This window comes from Ruditapes philippinarum, unplaced genomic scaffold, assembly GCF_026571515.1.
Source record: "Ruditapes philippinarum isolate M1 unplaced genomic scaffold, ASM2657151v2 ctg723_1_1_1_1, whole genome shotgun sequence".
Lineage (NCBI taxonomy): Eukaryota > Metazoa > Mollusca > Bivalvia > Venerida > Veneridae > Ruditapes > Ruditapes philippinarum.
The window spans coordinates 524,697-548,708 of NW_026866929.1; the positions used below are offsets into that span (position 1 = coordinate 524,697).

The 24,012-nt window shown below is 34.3% G+C and overlaps 2 protein-coding genes across 2 annotated transcripts; one reads left to right on the forward strand and one right to left on the reverse strand.

Moving 5' to 3' along the window:
* The first annotated feature begins 8,376 nt into the window (after window positions 1–8,376).
* Window positions 8,377–17,868, forward strand: LOC132734235 (slit homolog 1 protein-like). Its single transcript, XM_060720939.1, has 4 exons — window positions 8,377–8,435; window positions 9,170–9,950; window positions 15,197–15,412; window positions 15,970–17,868. Exons 1-4 carry the CDS (start codon window positions 8,377–8,379, stop codon window positions 16,414–16,416), a joined length of 1,503 nt encoding a protein of 500 aa, XP_060576922.1. The 3' UTR covers window positions 16,417–17,868.
* A 2,899-nt stretch (window positions 17,869–20,767) lies between these two features.
* On the reverse strand, window positions 20,768–23,568 carry LOC132734242 (uncharacterized). Its single transcript, XM_060720947.1, has 3 exons — window positions 23,453–23,568; window positions 21,258–23,124; window positions 20,768–20,890 (listed from the first exon to the last, which is right to left on the reverse strand). Exons 2-3 carry the CDS (start codon window positions 23,120–23,122, stop codon window positions 20,860–20,862), a joined length of 1,896 nt encoding a protein of 631 aa, XP_060576930.1. The 5' UTR covers window positions 23,123–23,124; window positions 23,453–23,568; the 3' UTR covers window positions 20,768–20,859.
* Between the last annotated feature and the right edge of the window lie 444 nt (window positions 23,569–24,012).

Sequence of the window (24,012 nt, forward strand, 5' to 3'; positions counted from 1 at the left end):
ACGTACTATTTCATTATTTATTTCATGTGATGTTTGCATGATACATCTTAAGTTTTGCATTAAAAAAGGTCCTGCTTTATGATATTTGGTCAAATATTTCACTGTTCTATTTTCTAATATATTTTCAGAGGTTTATGTTTTTAGTAGATTTATTGCTTACAGAGATACAGCACAGTCATCAAGAAAGTCCGTTTTTACAGCCAATTGACTTATCAGAACAACATTTTAGTTTGTATATCGACACTGTCAAGGTCATAGGGTGAATCTCAGTAGAACCACCGGACTTCTGTATGCCAGCTGTAAAGCTTATTTACATAAAATAAAATCCAGAGTTCGTGAAGAAATTCGATTCTATGCCGTTGGGATGCCAGTAACCCTAATCAATTAGCCACTGAGGGCCCATCTCATATAAAAGTTATTTTTGCATACAATGTATTTCTGTTTTTACTAACTAAATCTTGAAATACTTAAATTACTAGTACTCCATTTACAGAACATTTAGAGTTAAAAATTTGCTCTACTTAGTAATGAGTTAATACCATTGCAAACAAACGTGTTCAAATTATTTATTACTTATTTCACAAGCTTGAGGTGAACTTTCAACTTATTTTGAAATAAAGTCATTGAAATGATTTATTAATTGAACGTGATCAAAGTCTGAACTGAATTTACAAGGGAGAAAATCAGCGAGGAAATTGTCTGTAATACGGTAGTTAGAGTGTATTAGAGTAAATCTAAAATGATTGATCCATGTTATATATCCATCAAAACCGGCGGAATAAATTGAATAAAAAGTGTTGTATCCTCAGCTATTAGTTTTCGTATCATATCGTTGCTAATCGATTAATCAAGCAAGTCAATCTAGAAAACTTATTTGCACTACCCGATAAACTGTTTCAATTACTGTGAACATCTTTTGCACCTAACAGAAAATATGACGCAAACACCATTTATCAATAACATAATAGGTGAACGAATCTCAGTTGGTGTTATCAAAGGTGGCAAAATCTAAATGCTACAATTACATATCATACAATTGCAAGTTTGTAGATCAGAGATTTTCCGTTGCTCGATTTATTATTTTTACCTCACAAGCATTCCAAAACTAATTTAGTAAAAGTTCAGTCCTCCACAATTTCTGCTGTTAATGAAAGAAAGTATAATTTAGAATAATTTGTTGTTGTTCAAATGGACCACTTAGTAAATATTACGAAATATAATGCTATCAGCAATATTGTTTTTAACAAGTATCGTTTATTTTGACATACATTTACATGTTGTTATTTTTGGTTGTAATGTGAATTTTATATTTGTTACTGGAATTTACCTGTACGTTAATATACATGTTTATCAATGGATTAATAATAGCGAAAAGACATTTTAATTTCGAAATCTAAGACAACACCTGGGTTCCTTCAAATAATTACAACTCATTTAAAATGAGTTTTAGTTTAAACACTTACTGCATTTATACAAACTCTTAAAGTGGATAACGTAAACAAATCATTATGTAATTATTATTTGCACTTTTGATAGTTGTAAAGCATGGCATTAAATTTCTGTACATTTTGCAATAGTTAATTATTGACATTCACAACATGCAGTTGCATATAGTATCATTTCAGCAGAACATGGATTAGATTCAGAATTGAAACTTTTATCTATTTACCACATTTACCAAAGTTGTTTTGTCTTTTTTTTTTACAAATATTCCATGCAAGACTTAAGATATACTATGCTCAAATTTATATTAGAAAATATTGATAACTACTACCTAGTCTCTTTGTAAATATAAAATAACCATGTTTTGGATTTACACAAAAATAGATATGTTATGTTTAAAATTTTTGCACACTATAGTTGGTAGCAATATGAAAATATAGTGTCATCTTTTAAGGAAAGACCAACTTTACTTGGCCTGTAAAAGGGAGCACAGCTTGCCATATATACCCATACAGAGTTAATTCATTCTTTTATTCAAATAAGACATATTCAAAAACAATTCGCAAATTTCAATAAATTTCTGTGTTTTAAATATTTTACTAACAAATGAACTTATATCTTCAAGGGCTGCAATTTCATTTGCTTTTGCTTTCAAAAAATTTACAAATATTTTCAGAATTCAGTAAAGATCAACGTTTGATAATAAAAATGATATCACATTTTTGGAACTTTGATATATTTTTCGAATACATTAACGTATAACGCAAAAAATATCACATATATTTTTATTCCACTCCAATGAACTTCCAGCATTTGTACCATGTGATGTATTAGTAGGCCATATCACTGATCTTTTTAACAGAGTTTTTGATGCAGGCTATTTTCCAGAAATATGGTCTGAAGGCTTTATTATACCTCTTCATAAAAAAGGTGATCATACTAATGTTAATAATTATCGTGGCATCACATTACTAAGTAACTTTGGGAAATTATTTATAAGTATCTTGACAAATAGAGTGGAAAAATGGTTTGATGAGAATAACATTTTGTCAGACGCTCAATTTGGTTTCAGAAAGGGGTGTAGTACAGTAGATGCAATTTTCGTGTTACACAATTTAATAAACCATATGTTAACTCAAAAAATGCGATTACCTTGTGCTTTTATCGACTTAAAAAAGGCGTTTGACTCTGTGAACCGCAATGCATTATGGTATAAATTGTTTAATATGGGATTAGATGGGAAGTTACTTAGAACTTTTAAATCAATGTATTCAATTGTTAAGTCGTGTGTTAAACATTGCAATACATTTTCAGAGTTTTTCAATTTATCGGTTGGGCTACGACAAGGCCAAAATAATTCGCCCGCCATGTTTGCACTATTTTTAGAAGACCTAGAATTATTTTTACAAAACTCTGTCGATTGTGGATTGAATATATTTGAAATATGTATAGTAATATTGTTATTCGCTGACGATACGGTAATAATTGGTAACTCGCAAGAGGATTTACAGCAAAGATTAAACTCTTTATTTGAACACTGTAATCTATGGGGCCTAGAGGTAAATACCTCCAAAACTAAAATAGTTGTTTTTCGGAATAGAGGACCAGTACTTCCTCATGAACGTTGGTTTGATAATAATGAAGCTTTGGAAATTGTTGACGATTTTAATTATTTAGGTGTAGTATTTAATTACACTGGGTCCTTTGTACTTCACAATCAATATCTTATAGGTAAAGCTTTGAAAGCAATGAATGTTTTAATATGTAATATTAACAAGTATGAAATTTCCCCTTCTGTTTCCTCACAATTATTTGATGCTTTTGTCGGCTCTATCATAAATTATGCTTGTCCAGTCCGGGGATTTACAAAATCTAAAGATATAGAGAGATTACACTTGAAATTTTGCAAGTTAATTCTTGGTGTGAAAATAAGCTCCTGTAATGCAGCAATTTATGGTGAGCTAGGAAGATACCCACTTTATGTTAATAGATATGTTCACATAATAAAATATTGGTTTAAAGTGATACATTCAAGCAATATCATTGTTAAATGTGTGTATATAAATACATTAAATCAGTGTAAAAAAAGGAGTAAAAAACTGGGCATATAAAGTAAAAGGAATTTTAGATGAATTTGGTTTCTCTGAGGTGTGGAATTGTCCTGAACTTTATAATCCAAAAGAATTTGTTAATATTTTTAAACAAAGAGTCATTGATGTTTTTTAAACAAAAATGGTTTTCAGATATTGTTAATAATAACGTTTTAAATACATTGTATAGATATATCAAGGATAATTTTTCTATGGAATGCTACTTAGATAAAATTAAGTGTATGAAATCAAGACAACAATTAACCCGTCTCAGAATATCTGCGCATAATTTAAGAATAGAATCTGGTAGATATGGTAGAAACAGACTTGAAAGACATGAGCGCATATGTCAACTTTGTAATACACAAGATATTGAAGACGAATTTCATTTTATACTTGTTTGTAATTTGTACCAGGAAATACGCACTAAATTCATTAAAAGATACTATTATAAAAAAAAAACCAGCATGTCTAAATTCATAGAATTACTTCAGTCATGTGAAAAGTCTATATTATTAAATTTATGTAAATTTATTTATTTTGCAAATAGTAAAAGAAAAGAAATGTTGATAAGCTTAGGTTATACATAAATGTAATGTTATTGTCATAGATATTGTAAACGTTTAGATTTCGCTAGTAATTTTTATATTAAAATGAGATTATTCTGATATTAAAAATGAGATTATTCTGATATACATTTATTTTATACAAATCCATTTTTTTTCGCAGCAATATATGTTCATTCTCCAATATACTGTAAATCTTTGAATTATATCATGTGTCTATCTATTTATAATATTTGATATATGTAATGTAACAAGATACTGTATTGTATACGTTACGAAATAAAATTTCTGTTCTGTTCTGTTCTGATGTTCCAATATAAATCATTATAGGATTTACCCCTTTTAGAATTTATTAAAAGAAATCCGTATCAATCGCTAAACTCCATCTAGACTCTTTCTCATTCTTTGAATCCAAAAATCAAGATCACATCCATATTGCACTCGAAATCACGGTATCTTTATATCATCTTCTTTTTTTTTCTTTTTTTTAAAGACAAACACTGTTGATTGTGCGTGTGTGTGCGTGTGTGTGCTTTCTCTTTAAGAATGATGGTGTGCAATAAAAAGTTCATTACCATGTTGATTTTATTGGACACAGCTGCAAAACTATTAGACTCGGCCACGGCCTCGTCCAATATAGATTAAACAGCTGTGTACTCGTTAAGAAACATCAAGTACTATACTAAGAAATGTACAATCTGTGAGACGAAATGATGCAAAACAAAAACTTTCAATGTAAAAAGCTAATATTTCATGATAAAAAAACGATTTATTCTTTAGCATAACCTGATTTTTTTCTTTCCTTAGTAAATACCAATAATCACATTTTAACTTTTTATACTCTTATTTTTTCTTCAATAATATAAAAAAAAACATATATTTTTACCTAAATGACTGTTTCAGCCGTCAACTATTTCTATATGTAAAGATGCATCTCCTGCATACTGTACTATTCGCATGCGTTTAAACAAAATATACGAAGATTTAACGCAACTGATTCATCTTAAAAATTCTAATTACATTCTTGAGATGTTACAAGTTATGATATAATTAGTAACAGTGCATATGTAATTACACTAAATCTACTTATAAAACACAATAATACGATCATGATTAAAATTACAAATTCTGATTATTGCCATAGTATTTTTAATATAAAACACCCAGCAAAATACGTATAACAATTCTTTACATTAAAATAAACAAAACATCTACATTACCTTTTGTGATATTTATCCGAACTGAAGATTCTACATTGCTTTCGATTTGTTGTTGTTTTCTTTAACAATTTTTTACCTAAGGTATGATGTCAGTCAATTATAGACAAAATGTTCTAACTACGGAGGCGGGAAGATTGTTGCCTCAAAAACCGATAGATATCTATATTTACAGTTAACATCTGTCTGTATGCATCGTTCAATAAGTTAACATCATTGCCTTATTTCTTTAATTATTTTAAAGTATAAAAATTATTTTAAAAACAAGTAATCAAAGCAAATGCAGTACTTTTTTACTTTTGTGAATTTATTGGTTGAAAAAAGAAGGAAGCAAAATCAAGAACAAAATAGAGACATGTATTTACAATATCACAAGTTATTTACTATTGTAAAATGCATAAATACGTGGATTGTCTTGTTATAAGGATCTAACAGTTGAAACAAATAAGCTCCCTTTGTCCTACAGAAATAAAAAAAAAATCCGATCTAAAAAATAAAATATAATCAAAATATTATATGAGAAGGGCCAATACTTCATTTTTATCATCAACAACAACAACAAAATCCTTTTAATTGGTCAATGGTCACAATTACATGACAACAGACATTACAAAAGAACAATACTATTTTAACACATGTGGGTTAAACCAAAATGATCAATAGCAACCAAAATTGTTGTCTGAGGCCAATACATTAAGCACAAACAAAAGGAAGTACCTATTATATAAATACTACATTCACATAAATGATTTGCAAAGAATAAATATTTAAATGATAAAATACAAAACTCATAAGTGTATCTCTTAGAAATAAGATTGACAGTCGTGATACAGTTACAGAATAACGTCCTCAGTTTCCCCTGGTGAAGAGCTCGTCACGAAACTGGATACAATGTGATTTTTTTACAATATTATAAAAGAGTATAATAATCAAGTTACGTTATGACATCACAGATCATATAAAGACTTATTTGAGCCGCGTCACGACAAAACCAACATAATGAGTTTGCGACCAGCATGAATCCAGTCCAGCCTGCGCATCCGCAGAGTTCGGATGGGCAGGCTGGTCTGGATCCATGCTGGTCGCAAACGCACTATGTTGGTTTTGTCATGACGCGGCTCATTTGTCCAAATGAATATTCGTCTTTTTTCACGTTTACGACATACAAAGAGGTTTTGTTACACTCAAGAGTTCGTGCATTACAAGGAAACACTATGCCAATGAATTTTGCAAGTCATAGTGATATATGGACAAAACGTATAAGAACAGAAACTGACGCTTTCTTGCCATTCTTCAATTTGATCCGCTCAGAAAATTGTGCAGTATCTTTTTTTGGCGTTCTTAAGGGATTCCGATTTTCTTTATTTTATACATTTCATGAAGACATGCATCCACATTTTATTTACAAGGTGTAAATCACACTAAACTCTACAATTGTCAAACATAACAGCAAATGGGTAATTTTCAGCAACAAGAACATGGTTTTAGATGAGGAATTTTTCTACTTGAAGGGACCTCGTTGAGGTTTTTTGACGGGACTGGAAACAATTTTCGAGATATATACTCCAATTGTAGCTCTAGGCTAATAGCTTGTATGAATAATCTCAAATTGTTCACTCTCTGTTATTACAGAAAATTATTTATCAATTTTCGTTAAAGACACCATTTTCTCGATCAAACCCTGAAAACACCATTTCTCAAATTCCTTTGCAGATTCGTTTTTGTATCAGGTTGGGTGGTCTTCTTTGCACAATATAAGTCCCAATGCCCTAACAAAAGCAATATGTCAGCGAGATTTTCGCGTGGCATGGTTGTTTTTTTACCGGAGATTTGTTCTTTCTATATATATATATATATATAAATATAAATATATATATATATATATATATATATATATATATATATATATATATATATATATCTCGAGTCAACCGTGATCATTTGACTGAAAACTTTGCAGATTCTTTTTTGTATCGGTTTGGACGCTCTTCTATGCAATATATAAGGCCTAATGCCCTAACGCAAGCAATAAGTCGGCGAAATTTCGGGTGGCATGGCCGTTTTTTTGTTGTTTTTTTGTACCGGCGATTTATTCGTTCTGTTTATAAAGTGTATCAATTTTCGTAAAAGACACAATTTTCTCGAGTCAACCGTAAATACACCATTTGTCTGAATCCTTTGAAAATTCATTTTTTGTATCAGTTTGGCACAATATAAGTCGCCTAACCCAAACATTTATGTCCGGGGGATTTCCGCTAGGCATGGTCGTTTTTTTGTTTTTTTTTTGTTTTTTTTTGTTTGTTTTTGTACCAGCGATTTGTTCTTTCTGTATATAAAGTGCATCAAATTTGGTGTGTCCGTGAGTTTTCCGCGTGGCATGGTCGTTTTTGGTACCAGCGATTTGTTCTTTTTATATATAAAGTTACTACATAAAATGTGATGTAATATAGCTTACCGAACCAGTTAGGCCGGTTCTTTTTTGTGCGCTAACCTTGGTACCTTTAGCATTGAATATTTAAGCGGGCAATTGCATCATCCCACTAATTATGTTACAGATGTATAAAATTTTTATCTTTAACAACTATTAATCAAGAAACAATAATATTTACGGTATTTCCAATCTAACATTTCAATAAAAGACAAAACTGATATAGATCTAGAATCAAAAAAAAATATGCTGATTGCTGACTTGTGTCGACTCCGGGTTTTTGTTTGGTGCCTTCTGGGTGCCCTACTTGGGTGTGTCAGGGGGCTGCGTCCTGTGAATGTTACCTTCACCTTGTTGATCTTTATTCTTGTTTTTTTTTTTTTTTTTTTTTTTTCACTGAGCGTAGAAGAATTGTACTGACACCATTTGGTTTATTGACGTCATATCTGACGCCATATGATGTGTAAGTATTCCTTTTGATGCGGTGCATATATCGCGTAGTAATACACTTGACCGTCCTATCTGTTTAAAAGGGAACTGTAAATACTACATGTAGTAAAATGTTATACAGATAAGAGCCAAGCCAAAGGACAGTGAACCCTGATTTTATAAATTACATGTACATGTGGTAAATGACGGCATTACCTGGAGACAGTGGTATGTGGTTGTATTTTAAGACATTGACATTCATGTAATTTGCTTCAATTTGGCACACTTTTTGTGATTTTTCTTCAGATTGGACCATTTAACAAAGTAAGCTTTATTTTCTCTTGAAACACCTCGTTATACTTTGGCGATTCATTAACTTATGCTAGTCTTGACTTAATGTATCTATAGAACTTTATCAATACAATAATCTGTTAAATAATATAACATATAAGAACATTCATAATATCAATCTGATAGTAATAAGCAGTGATTTCACATATCAGCAATACCTTATCTTTATAATTGTTTTTAATTTACCTGTTCTGATATCTGTATACAGTTTTTGAGTAAATAGCGGTATTTTGAGTAATAGAAAGAACATCGAAACACGGGGGCATCTGTTTTGTACGAGGGGGCATAGCCCCCGAGTAAATATCCCATTGCAAGTGTTTTGATATTCTTTCTCTTATGTATCATATTCAAACATAAAAACACGTTCCCTGTTATCACAACATGAAATCCCACAAAAAAGTAAACAAAGAACGAGCATTTAAATATATTAATTAATTAATTAAGTAAACCCCAGTAAAATGAGCCAATCAATAGGCATGCTCTGGAGTGCGGGTAACTCATACGATTTAACTCTGAAACTTTCACCAGAAAAGTCCCCAAACTATGATACAATTACAATTATTACATTCAATTAAAAAGAATAATCACCAGACAAGCATTGCACACATGTTGTATTTCATACATGATTTCTGTTCTATATTTCAGAACAATGTTTGTAACATACTTATTTTTCTGGTTTACACTAATTTTGTGTACTACGAATGCGTTCTTTCTATTCAACGCCAACGACAATGCGTGCCCAGCCTCTTGCGAGTGCGTCACAATCTTCAATTTGCAAGAAGTGGATTGTCATGGACTCACATCAGTACCGTCTGGAATACCATCAAATACACGGATCCTTGATTTACGTTTGTGTGACCTTACCTCTGTCCATGTTGACCAACTGATCAATGTAACAGATCTCCAGATGTTCACTTTTCGAGAAGCTTTAAATGACGAAGAATTTTATAATCTCACCACTCTGCAGCTACAAAACCTATTTCAAATCAATATTGTTGATAGTCCATTGTCTTCTGTACCACAGCTCCTGCCAAGTTATATAATTGAATTGAGCCTGGTTAACACCTCATTAAAAACACTAAGATCGGGAAGTTTTCAAAATTACCAAAAATTAAAAATGATTACACTATGGAATTGCCAGTTGGTACATATAGAATCAGGAGCCTTTGACGATTTGCCTGCTTTGATTTCTCTTGATTTACATGACAACAATCTAGTTGATGACAGCTTTTCGCCACACATGTTTCGAGAAAACCGTGTCCTCCAGAGTGTAACTCTTAACTCAAATAAATTAACTCATGTTGTTTCCAACTTACCGGACTCGTTGACTGATGTTGATTACTACAACAATTCTATCACTACACTTCAAGCATGGGCATTTAAGTTCACGCCAAATCTAACAACGATAGGTTTACAACAAAATAATGTAGGTACTAAACTGTTATTACTTTTGCATGTAACCTAACTTCACTTTTAGAAATTTAGATATTAGATATACAGAGGACATTGAATGAGTGAAATTTTAATACTGAATTTATTGAACGAGTTGAATAAAATTACATTATGCGAACCTCTGGCGAGCAGAATATTAATTTATTCAACAAGTTCAGTAAAGTCAATTATAAACCTAAGCGAATATAAGTCCATGAAGTTGGCACAGAGATCGACATTAAACATTCAGCTCGACATTCGATTTATCACTGTTGAGCTGGTATGGGAAACTGGCAAGACATTCAGCAGAACATTCAGCTCGACATTCGATTTATCACTGATGAGCTGGGATGTGAAGCTAGCTAGACATTCAGCAGAACATTCAGCTCGACATTCGTTTCTTACATTCTTTTTGAATGTCGAGCTTGGATGCGAAGCTTGCTAGACATTCAGCACAACATTCAACTCGACATTCATTCTTTTTCTATTTTTGAATGTTGAGCTGGGATGTGAAGCTGGCTAGACATTCAGCACAACATTCAGCTCGACATTTGTTTTTTGTCAATTTTTGAATGTCGAGCTGGAATGTGAAGCTGGCTAGACATTCAGCACAACATTCAGCTCGACATTCGTTTTTAGTCTATTTTTGAATGTCGAGCTGTGATGTGAAGCTGGCTAGACATTCAGCACAACATTCAGCTCGACATTCATTCTTTTTCTATTTTTGAATGTTGAGAAGGGATGTGAAACTGGCTAGACATTAAGCACAACATTCAGCTCGACATTCGTTTTTAGTCTATTTTTGAAAGTCGAGCTGGGATGTGGAGCTGGCTAGACATTCAGCACAACATTCAGCTCGAAATTCATTCTTTTTCTATTTTTGAATGTTGAGCAGGGATGTGAAGCTGGCTAGACATTCAGCACAACATTCAGCTCGACATTCGTTTTTTTTTTCTTATTTGAATGTTGAGCTGGGATGTGAAGCTGGCTAGACATTCAGCACAACATTTAGCTCGACATTCGTTTTTTTATATTTTGTATGTTGAGCTGAGAGTGAAGCTGGCTAGAAATTCAGCACACTTTAAGCTCGACATTCGTTTTTTTCTATTTTGAATGTTGAGCTGGGATGTGAAGCTGGCTAGACATTCAGCACAACATTCAGCTCGACATTCGTTTTTTTTTCTATTTTGAATGTTGAGCTGGGATGTGAAGCTGGCTAGACATTCAGCACAACATTCAGCTCGACATTTGTTTTTTGTCAATTTTTGAATGTCGAGCTGGAATGTGAAGCTGGCTAGACATTCAGCACAACATTCAGCTCGACATTCGTTTTTAGTCTATTTTTGAATGTCGAGCTGGGATGTGAAGCTGGCTAGACATTCAGCACAACATTCAGCTCGACATTCATTCTTTTTCTATTTTTGAATGTTGAGCTGGGATGTGAAGCTGGCTAGACATTCAGCACAACATTCAGCTCGACATTCGTTTTTAGTCTATTTTTGAATGTCGAGCTGGGATGTGAAGCTGGCTAGACATTCAGCACAACATTCAGCTCGACATTCGTTTTTTTCTATTTTTGAATGTTGATCTGGGATGTGAAGCTGGCTAGACATATAGCACAACATTCAGCTCGACATTCGTTTTTTTTTTTCTAATTTGAATGTTGAGCTGGGATGTGAAGCTGGCTAGACATTCAGAACAACATTTAGCTCGACATTCGTTTTTTTTCGATTTTGAATGTTGAGCTGGTATGTGAAGCTGGCTAGACATTCAGCACAACATTCAGCTCGACATTTGTTTTTTGTCAATTTTTGAATGTCGAGCTGGAATGTGAAGCTGGTTAGACATTCAGCACAACATTCAGCTCGACATTCGTTTTTAGTCTATTTCTGAATGTCCAGCTGGGATGTGAAGCTGGCTAGACATTCAGCACAACATTCAGCTCGACATTCATTCTTTTTCTATTTTTGAATGTCCAGCTGGGATGTGAAGCTGGCTAGACATTCAGCACAACATTCAGCTCGACACTCGTTTTTAGTCTATTTTTGAATGTCGAGTTGGGATGTGAAGCTGGCTAGACATTCAGCACAACATTCAGCTCGACATTCGTTTTTTTTCTATTTTTGAATGTTGAGCTGGGATGTGAAGCTGGCTAGACATTCAGCACAACATTAAGCTCGACATTCGTTTTTTTCTATTTTGAATGTTGAGCTGGGATGTGAAGCTGGCTAAACATTCAGCACAATATTCAGCTCGACATTCGTTTTTTTCGATTTTGAATGTTGAGCTGGGATGTGAAGCTGGCTAGACATTCAGCACAACATTCAGCTCGACATTTGTTTTTTGTCAATTTTTGAATGTCGAGCTTGAATGTGAAGCTGGCTAGACATTCAGCACAACTTTCAGCTCGACATTCGTTTTAAGTCTATTTTTGAATGTCGAGCTGGGATGTGAAGCTGGCTAGACATTCAGCACAACATTCAGCTCGAAATTCTTTTTTTTCTTTCTATTTTTGAATGTCGAGCTGGGATGTGAAGCTGGCTAGACATTTAGCACAACATTCAGCTCGACATTCGTTTTTTTCTATTTTGAATGTTGAGCTGGGATGTGAAGCTGGCTAGACATTCAGCACAACATTCAGCTCGACATTCGTTTTTTTTCTATATTTGAATGTTGAGCTGGGATGTGAAGCTGGCTAGACATTCAGCACAACATTCAGCTCGACATTCGTTTTTAGTCTATTATTGAATGTCGAGCTGGGATGTGAAGCTGGCTAGACATTCAGCAAAACATTCAGCTCGACATTCGTATTTCTTTTATTTTTGAATGTTGAGCTGGGATGTGAAGCTGGCTAGACATTCAGCACAACATTCAGCTCGACATTCTATTTTTTTCTATTTTGAATGTTGAGCTGGGATGTGAAGCTGGCTAGACATTCAGCACAACATTCAGCTCGACATTCGTTTTTTTCTATTTTGAATGTTGTGCTGAATGTCTAGCCAGCTTCACATCCCAGCTCAACATTCAAAAATAGACTAAAAACGAATGTCGAGCTGAATGTTGTGCTGAATGTCTAGCCAGCTTCACATCCCAGCTCAACATTCAAAATAAAAAAAAACGAATGTCGAGCTGAATGTTAAGCTGAATGTCTAGCCAGCTTCACATCCCAGCTCAACCTTCAAAAATAGAAAAAGAATGAATGTCGAGCTGAATGTTGTGCTGAATGTCTAGCCAGCTTCACATCCCAGCTCGACATTCAAAAATAGACTAAAATCGAATGTCGAGCTGAATGTTGTGCTGAATGTCTAGCCAGCTTCACATCCCAGATCAACATTCAAAAATAGAAAAAAAAACGAATGTCGAGCTGAATGTTGTGCTGAATGTCTAGCCAGCTTCACATCCCAGCTCGACATTCAAAAATAGACTAAAAACGAATGTCGAGCTGAATGTTGTGCTGAATGTCTAGCCAGCTTCACATCCCAGCTCAACATTCAAAAATAGAAAAAAAAACGAATGTCGAGCTGAATGTTGTGCTGAATGTCTAGCCAGCTTCACATCCCAGCTCGACATTCAAAAATAGACTAAAAACGAATGTCGAGCTGAATGATGTGCTGAATGTCTAGCCAGCTTCACATCCCAGCTCAACATTCAAAAATAGCAAAAGAATAAATGTCGAGCTGAATGTTGTGCTGAATGTCTAGCCAGCTTCACATCCCAGCTCGACATTCAAAAATAGACTAAAAACGAATGTCGAGCTGAATGTTGTGCTGAATGTCTAGCCAGCTTTACATCCCAGATCAACATTCAAAAATAGAAAAAAATGAATGTTGAGCTGAATGTTGTGCTGAATGTCTAGCCAGCTTCACATCCCAGCTCGACATTCAAATATAGACAAAAAACGAATGTCGAGCTGAATGTTGTGCTGAATGTCTAGCCAGCTTCACATTCCAGCTCGACATTCAAAATTTGACAAAAACAAATGTCGAGCTGAATGTTGTGCTGAATGTCTAGCCAGCTTCACATCCCAGCTCAACATTCAAAATCGAAAAAAAAACGAATGTCGAGCTGAATGTTAAGCTGAATGTCTAGCCAGCTTCACATCCCAGCTCAACATTCAAAAATAGAAAAAGAATGAATGTCGAGCTGAATGTTGTGCTGAATGTCTAGCTAGCTTCACATCCCAGCTCGACATTCAAAAATAGACTGAAATCGAATGTCGAGCTGAATGTTGTGCTGAATGTCTAGCCAGCTTCACATCCCAGATCAACATTCAAAAATCGAAAAAAAATGAATGTCAAGCTGAATGTTGTGCTGAATGTCTAGCCAGCTTCACATCCCAGCTCGACATTCAAAAATAGACTAAAAACGAATGTCGAGCTGAATGTTGTGCTGAATGTCTAGCCAGCTTCACATCCCAGTTCAACATTCAAAAATAGAAAAAAAACGAATGTCGAGGTGAATGTTGTGCTGAATGTCTAGCCAGCTTCACATCCCAGCTCGACATTCAAAAATAGACTAAAAACGAATGTCGAGCTGAATGTTGTGCTGAATGTCTAGCCAGCTTCACATCCCAGCTCAACATTCAAAAATAGAAAAAAAATGAATGTCGAGCTGAATGTTGTGCTGAATGTCTAGCCAGCTTCACATCCCAGCTCGACATTCAAAAATAGACTAAAAACGAATGTCGAGCTGAATGTTGTGCTGAATGTCTAGCCAGCTTCACATTCCAGCTCGACATTCAAAAATTGACAAAAAACAAATGTCGAGCTGAATGTTGTGCTGAATGTCTAGCCAGCTTCACATCCCAGCTCGACATTCAAAAAGAATATAAGAAACGAATGTTGAGCTGAATGTTCTGCTGAATGTCTAGCTAGCTTCACATTCCAGCTCATCAGTGATAAATCGAATGTCGAGCTGAATGTTCTGCTGAATGTCTTGCCAGTTTCCCATACCAGCTCAACAGTGATAAGTCGAATGTCGAGCTGAATGTTTAATGTCGATCTCTGTGCCAACTTCATGGACTTAGCGAATATAATATTCTATTTATCACATACCCAAAATAAAGACTGTTGCATAACGTAAATGACGTCACGGTCGTGCAATGCCAAGTGGCAAAATCGGCATGGGTATGTGATAAATTATTTTCTCTTTATTCAACAACTAAATTTCAAATCAAAAATAATTTAAAAAATGGAATATTTTTTTCCGGTAGCATTATTTATCTTTTATTTATTTTTCCAGATCAAAACAATTCAAGATTACGCATTTGATGGTCTATTGAAGGCTAAAGAAGTCGATTTAAGCCATAACGAAATCAACACAGTGTCAAATTATTCGTTTTCTGGTCTAACCGGGGTTACCAAGTTGAATATCCGAGACAACAATATCAAGAATCTGGAGAAAGAAGCGTTCAGTCCATTCATGTCATTGCGTGAACTGATAATCGACGACAATCAGGTGATTTATATACAACAATGTAACATCAAAATTATTAACTGAAAACCATGTTCATTTTTAATTGTTGAATTCCGAGCCCCCGAGTGGACCGAAGATTACATTAACCACTGTCTTTCATGAAACCAAACCTGCAGCAGTTTCAATTTTGCTGTTTCAGGTGGTCTATAATGTTTGTTTTTTTACTTTCAAATCATTTTTGAAGCACAAAAATCTACTGTGTATTTTATGCATTTTGTTAAACACTGATACACGTTTTACAAGTAGAACGTAAAAATAATTTGTTTCTTTGTCTATTTAAATATAAATTGATAACACCCTCTGACCGTTACAGTTTTATAAAGAAGCCCATTTGCACACGAATTTTAACACAAGAATACCATAACATTTTACATTTTTGTTAAAATAATTGCATGTTTAATCTTTCTGTCTATAGTCCCTAAAATAGCGTCAACAAAACGTTAATTTTCTTTTCAGAAAATGTGTGACTGCTTATTAAGTATTTAACGATAGTGTTGGTCAATGATTTTTTTTTCAAGAATTTGTAAATTTGATTTCAGATTGCTGCGATAGAAGATTTTACGTTTCAAGCTATGGCTAGCTTAGTTACAATCGATCTAACCAATAATAAACTTGTCCAAATAACCAACAATACTTTCACCGGATTACATTCACTCCAAGAAATGGATATCACTGGTAACGTTATACAAAATATTGAGCCGGAAGCATTTATATCTTTAAAATCTTTGAGATTCTTACGCATTATTAACAATCGTCTTGAACGTCTGCAACCAGAAGTGCTAAACAACGTCCCGGCAGGTACAACTGTGTATCTGGGAGGATTGAACCCGTGGAAATGTGACTGTCATTTGAGATGGTTGAGAGAGGCTGTGGACAATGCCACTTACCATATCCAATACCCCAACGCCATGAGATGTGCAACACCAATGAAACTGGCTGGAAAATATTTTAGTGACCTCAACCCCAGTGATTTTGTTTGTACATAGAGGATCGTTGAAGAACATATACATAAAATAAACGGTTGCTATAAGCAGAAAATGATATTTTTAAAACAAATATTACAATTACCATGCTGGTTTTCTTAAAAGGACACAACTAGCTTTCTTTCTTTTTTTAAATGACCATTATAATTTTTAGAGATATAATGATGAAAATCTAGTCACTTAACCAACAGTTCTTTACTCTAGTGACCTCGCTTATATAGTTTGAAGGTGAAAAAATATGATGTGGAATAAAAGAAGGTTAAGGCAACCTATAAGTTCTGTACAAGCATATTATGACTTAACAACAACACGAGTAAATCAGCCATGTTACATTAACATTATATTTTTGTATATTATAATCTGCTGGAATAATTCCGTTGATAAGCTTTCCTAGATACACTGCATTTTCGTGGATTTAAGAACACAAACAGTACCTAACTAATGTAAAAGTGTTTATTTTTTGTTATATACTCGTACATTGCATTATATGGCAATAAGTCTAAACATACTTTTATACCCGTAGTTACGCTTGAATTTTTAATTTAAAAGCACGTAATATTCATTTATAAAATATTAATATTTTCATTCATATCTTAAAGCTGCATGCCTCAAGATGAGCCAAAATATTTCAAGAAAATTAAACTTGAGAAAATATACTACAATTCTAAGAAAAGTAGAAATATTTAATATTTAGGTAATAATTCACATGTCACTTGCGATTAAGGACTGATTTTGCAGTATTTATCATCATATTTCTACTATGTTACTAACGCAGTAAGGGCTATTTTTGTTTATTTTGACTCTTTTTGGTAATTTATTTCGATTTAAGTGCTGTTTGCAATCTGTTTGTTATTTTTGTTTAATTAACAATATCTTACTTTTAAATACAATTTTAAATTTTTCATGAAAAATAGCATGAACGATGCATGCTGCTTTAACATACATAACGAATGTAAAATTATTATCTTTCTGAGCAGCTATATGTTATCAATCCTATATAACGCATCTAAATTGGTTAGCAAGTTTTGCTTTAAATTCTACTTTTTACATTTTTGTATTGCAAACAACCGTTTATATACGGCCCGGCCCTATAACCTGTCAGAAATATTTTTAACGAATATATTATACATCATTTTTTGAGAAATAAATCGAGAATTCTTCATAAATCGACAGCAGTCGTTTATATTATTAGTTATAAAGATCGTTGACAGGTTATATGGCCCTATATAAACGGCTATTTGTAAATATAACCCGAGCCGTTAGGCGAGGGTTATATTGCAAACAGCCGTTTATATACGGCCATATAACCTGTCAACAATCTTTATAACGAATTTATAATACAGCAAGCATCATTTTGTGGAGAAAAAGTAAGATATCGACAGCAGCCGTGTATATAAATCTATATAAACGTCACGGTTATCCAATGAAAAGCGACGTTACAAACGTGCAGTATTATAAGAGACTTTATAAACGTCACGATTATCCAAAGAAAAGCGACGTTATAAACGTGCAGTACATGTATTATAAAGAGCATCAGCCTCTTTAAAACAACTGTTTCAAGTTTCCAGAAGTTAAATTTTACAGTTAATTCAACCTCTCAAGAGCCACACATCTCAGAAAAACCAAAATATTTTAGCCGCGCCATGACAAAACCAACATAATGCGTTTGCGACCAGCTATCAGTTTCTCTACTTCTATAGGGTTTGTAAGCGAACAGCATGGATCCTGATCAGAAAGCGCGGATGCGCAGGCTGGTCTGGATCCATGGTGGTCGCAAACACATTATGTTGGTTTTGTCGTGACGCGGCTCATTTGTCTTTCAAAAGGTTGTACTGTATTTATATTGTATATTCTATTAAAGAGACTAGCTGGAGCTAGAAGTATATGGACATGAATGCACGATTTGTTAATGGCTTTATTTTATTAATTTCTAAATTAAAAGAGGCAAGATGAAAAACATTACCGTCAAAATCAATGCGTTAAAAAGAAATCAGTTTTAAAGCGCCAGTTTATCAAAGACCACCATCTATTAAAACGATACCACTTACCAAAATAACAGAACCATTAATCAAAACCACAGCATCATCTGTCAAAACGACATGCTAATTCATCAATATGACATCACCACTAAAGAAAGTGTATAAAAAGCAGTTATGGCGTTCCATAATAAGTCGTAAATCAGACACAATACCTCATTGATACAAAAAACTAATGTTGCAATGTTGATAGGGACATTATTGAAAACTGATCCATAGTGGCAAATTATCCATAGGTCAATGGGTCAATTTTCATGGGGGTCATAAATACAGGATATTGAGTGAGTGAGTGTAAGTTTAATACTGAATTAAATAAAATTATATTATGCGAGCATAATATTTTTTTATTCAACGAGATCAATAAATTCAGTAATGAACTTACACTAATTTAATTTAATATTCTATTTATCACATACCAAAAATAAAGACCGTTTAGAGTGAAAACATAGTCACTTTTCATTGACGCGCCTATAGTATAACGCTAACAATTAGCGCGTCTTTACATTATGTTTGTATATCGCTAATGACGTCACGTCAAAATATATGCACGGCCGTGCAAAACCATTTTTACGGAGTCGCAAAATCGGCACGGTTGTGTGATAATTAAATTTAAGCCCGTTCAAAACTCGTACAAAATTCTCTATTTTATGTGCGACAATACTTTTTTCTCACACAGGTCTACAAAAAAACATAGTTAAAAATGTGGTGTGTGCTAATTTGAAAAAGAAATATTTTAAATATTGTGCACATGTGGAGAGGATAGGTCCATGGCATAGGCACAATGTTTTTGCTTGTTCACATTATCAGAAACAATAGGGGCAATGGAATTTAATAGAAGCCAGTATATCTTAGTAATGCATCTTAAAACGTGTTCAGCATGTTCATTGTAAAATGAAGAAAGGTATGGTGCCTGATTTGGTACGCTTTTGTGCGTCTAGTTGACGCTAGCGACAACACGACAAAGCGCCAAACGGCGCGTTGTCGGACTTATGTCTTGTCGTCCTGTAGCTAGCGACACCACACCAAAGCACCAAACGGCGTGTTGTCGCGCTGTCGTCCTGTCTCTAGCGCGATACGCCAAATGGCGCGTTGTCGTGCGGCGCGTTGTCGCGATGTCGCCCTGTCGCTTGGCTTATAAGCCAATCCTTCAATTTGAACCGAGCGACAATATGCCATCGCGACAACACGCCGCATGACAACGCGCCGTTTGGCGTGCCGCGCTAGAGACAGAACAACAAGACGACAGCGCGACAACGCGCCGTTTGGCGCTTTGTCATGTTGTCGCTAGAGCCATCGCGACGCACAAAAGCGTACCAAATCAGCCAACATAGAAAGGCAATAAGTTTAAGTGTAGTCTAACTCGTGTTTTATTTTTATATATGATAAAGATATCTTACAACATTCAATCTTTTAAGTGCAAATTATATTCCAGGTTTTTTACTTACTATTGCCTTGTAAAAACAGTGATTTACAGTCTTAGATCTTTAAAGTATACAATGGGCACATTTTCCAGAAGTATTTCAAATAATGATAAGCAAACATGTTGACCAAGTTATTTAGTAAGGATATTTATAAGTTGAAAAATAATATTTTGTTTCACAACAAATGAGCCGCGACATGACAAAAGCAACATAGTGCATTTGCGACCAGCATGAATCCAGACCAGCCTGCGCATCCGTGCAGTCTGATCAGGACCCATGATGTTCACTTACAAACACTGTAACAAGTAGAGAAATATATAGCGAACAGCATTGATCCTGATCAGACTCCGCGGATGCGCAGGCTGGTCTGGATCCATGCTGGTCGCAAACGCATTATGTTGGTTTTATCATGGCGCGGCTCAAATTATTATCTGCTCCATTCATCGGATCATGTATATCACACCTACCACAAATCACACCCACATATAATTCTTTCTTAGTTTATTGTCGGATATGATACTTAAGGCTTTGAACCCCAAAATGTGGACCAGTTTAATTTAATAAACTTTAGTACATGAAATGGTATGAGAGGCACTGCTTGCTGCGTATGCCTACTCACGTCCATGTGGTACAGTAAGTTTTGGTTAACTTATTGTGCTAAGTGATTGAAATTGTAGCTGCAAATAACGGGCACTGTTTCTCGGATCCTTAACCTGATAGCGACAATTGAATATACAAATGCAACCAGTGCAGATCAAGATAAGCCGGTACATATGTGCTTTCTAATCATGGTTTTCACTATTATCCATAAAATGATGACTGGTTTTGTCAAGCTTTCATTGAAAATTAAGCCGTGCAAGAGCTACGGGCAATGAAAAAAAACAAAGATTACATGTATTTTGTTAAACAAAAATAATCGTATTCCTTTTTAATGTGATTTTCATAACAAATAACAATAAAAATGTTTATAACACAATAGTGTGCTGGAGTTAAACAATGACTTCTTGAACTCCGCTGCTCCTGAAAATAAACGGAAAGGCCCATAAAACATGCAAAGTTATATGCAAAAAGGAAATCATAATATATACAATGAAATTTACATTGAATATATACTAAAACCGATTCGTTTGTCTACTACATGTATTTGCTACTTTAATAACGCCTTTTTCTACTTTTCCGACAAAAATATGGTTACTTTCAACGTGTTCGTTTGTATTTCACATGGATTGTTTGAAATAATTATTCATTCGTTAGAAGATCTATGCTTTGGCAATTTTTACAATGTACAGAAGCAATAATTTTGGCGTGCAATTCTTTGATCATTCTGCACATACAGTGATTAAATGTTTTCTGAAAAATTGAAACATTTTCTATTACAAATACTTACAGGAAATGTAATCCACTCCTACAAAACACTCCTAGAATTCCGAACATATCCTCAGCAAAATCCATGTTGTCATCGAGACGAGGTAAGGGCATGGTGCTGTCCACTTGAATATTTCCGTGGACGTCGCCGTTCCTTGCGTCCAAAACTGAGACAATATCATTTTCAAACTCTCTTGTTTTAATTATATCACAGGCTTCAAAAAAGGAGCCAATGTTAAACACGTCGTCGATGTCTTCCTTCTTTAACTGCTCGCTGACTTCAAAGAACAAACCAATGTCATAAACTTCATCGATATTTTCATTCTTTATTTGGTTGCAGACTTCAAAGAACAAACCAATGTCATAAACTTCATCGATATCTTTCTTCTTTATTTGGTTGCAGACTTCAAAGAACAAACCAATATCATAAACTTCGTCGACATCTTTCTTCTTTATTTCGTTGCAGTTTTCAAGGAACAAACCAATGTCATAAACTTCGTCAACATCTTTCTTTTTTATTTCGTTGCAGTTCTCAAAGAACAAACCAATGTCATAAACTTCGTCAACATCTTTCTTCTTTATTTCGTTGCAGTTCTCAAAGAACAAATCAATGTCATAAACTTCGTCGATATCATTCTTCTTTATTTCGTTGCAGACCTCAAAGAACAAACCAATGTCATAAACTTCGTCGACATCTTTCTTCCTTATTTGGTTGCAGTTCTCAAGGAACAAACCAATGTCATAAACTTCGTCGATATCATTCTTCTTTATTTCGTTGCAGTTCTCAAAGAACAAACCAATGTCATAAACTTCGTCGATATCATTCTTCTTTATTTCGTTGCAGACCTCAAAGAACAAACCAATGTCATAAACTTCGTCGACATCTTTCTTCCTTATTTGGTTGCAGTTCTCAAGGAACAAACCAATGTCATAAACTTCGTCGACATCATTCTTCTTTATTTCGTTGCAGTTCTCAAGGAACAAACCAATGTCATAAACTTCGTCGATATCATTCTTCTTTATTTCGTTGCAGTTCTCAAAGAACAAACCAATGTCATAAACTTCGTCGATATCATTCTTCTTTATTTCGTTGCAGACCTCAAAGAAAAAACCAATGTCATAAACTTCGTCGACATCTTTCTTCTTTATTTGGTTGCAGTTCTCAAAGAACAAACCAATGTCATAAACTTCGTCGATATCATTCTTCTTTATTTCGTTGCAGATATCAAAGAACAAACCAATGTCATAAACTTCGTCAACATCTTTCTTCTTTATTTCGTTGCAGACCTCAAAGAATAAACCAATGTCATAAACTTCGTCGACATCTGTAACAATATTAACGTTTTCTTCATATATTTCATTTTCAAAGCATGCTTTTACATCATCACCAGGCAAAGTATTATCTGGTTCGGGTTTTGGATGGGCACTTTTGATTAGCATTTCAAATTCTGGTTCTGTAGGAATTTCAAAATCATGATCTGGTACCAACCTCATAATACTTGTATCAATGACATCATGCACGTGATTTGGAAAGCCCTTTTCATCATATTTTGACGATTTACACATCCACGTTGAACCTGTTGCTTTCATTATTGCTGACCCTTTCGAACTCCTGTTCGCAAGCGTGAATTTAGAACATACCATTTTTGATGAAGCTGTTGACGCGCCTAGAATAGTTGATGATTTTACCTTATTGCTTACGGAGTCTCCAGCACCAGATTTTTGTACTGGTGCAAATGAAACCGATGGCCTTCTTCTAAACGAAGCTTGCAGTAATACACAGTTGATGTGATAATCAAGTTGTGACTGGCCGGCGGCAAACTTTTGTTGGCGAGCAAGGCTGGAAGCCATTTCACGATCTTTCTTGTTTAATCTTAACAGTTCCATTCCTGTAGAAGTAAAAACATACCTGCTTAGTTACTTTGTTTGATAAAACTCTCTTTTTTATTACATGAAAACATAATCTACTTGATAACGTATTGCCATTCTTTATTACTAACAATTTCACGTTTGCTGTATGTCACGGATCAGATTTGTTCATAAATTAGGAAAGAAGATGTAAAATCGGCCGCATAAGTCGCGGAACGGTATTTCGAGGGTCCCGGTCCGAGTTCTGGTCAAACGGCAGTAAGGTCAATAGCAGTATTTTTGATGTTCAAATTAAATTTAAATTAAAAGCAGTTAAATCCATTATACAAATTAATCAGCTTAACTTACCTTTCGTGTTTAGATGAATTCTACGAATTCCATTTTATTTCAAATATTTGACAAAGTTCTCTTTACTGTTATGCTGTGGTTCTGACGATTGAATGATCACCGTGACAATAACGTCACTTGACGTCAAGTACACTGACGTCATCACGTCAATTACGTCAGACAACAAATCGTGACGTGTCTGTCACCTTTATTTTAGCAAATTATTGGATATATTCACCAGTTTTTAACATTTAATTAACTATGAAGTTGACAACAGATATCAACAAAGACGGTTGACAATCAATAAACGCATCCCTCAACAACTTCCTGCAGCATAGGACCACCGACAAAGGGTCCAACAGAGCATCGAACCAAAGTTGGTAAGGGCACAAGAGCTTATCACATCCGGAACGCTTATACAAAACAAACCAAGTCAAGGGTGGTGTAATTTGGGGTTGGTGCCCTTGGGTACCATATTATAATGCAACGGATTCAATTAATTTAGAAATGAAGCTATTACATTGTTTATAGCTCATATTGTATCGCAGGAAATAATGGCGTATTTTCGCTGCTTGAATAGA

Bases quoted from the DNA above. Each gene is read 5' to 3' on its own strand.
- LOC132734235 (XM_060720939.1), top strand. From the start codon at position 8,377: ATGACGGCATTACCTGGAGACAGTGGTATGTGGTTGTATTTTAAGACA. The intron at 8,436-9,169 runs GTAATTTGCTTC...TCTATATTTCAG, and splicing joins TTTAAGACATTGACATTCAT to AACAATGTTTGTAACATACT. The intron at 9,951-15,196 runs GTAGGTACTAAA...TTATTTTTCCAG, and splicing joins TAGGTTTACAACAAAATAAT to ATCAAAACAATTCAAGATTA.
- LOC132734242 (XM_060720947.1), bottom strand. From the start codon at position 23,122: ATGGAACTGTTAAGATTAAACAAGAAAGATCGTGAAATGGCTTCCAGC. The intron at 20,891-21,257 runs GTAAGTATTTGT...GTTTATTTTCAG, and splicing joins AGGAGTGGATTACATTTCCT to GAGCAGCGGAGTTCAAGAAG.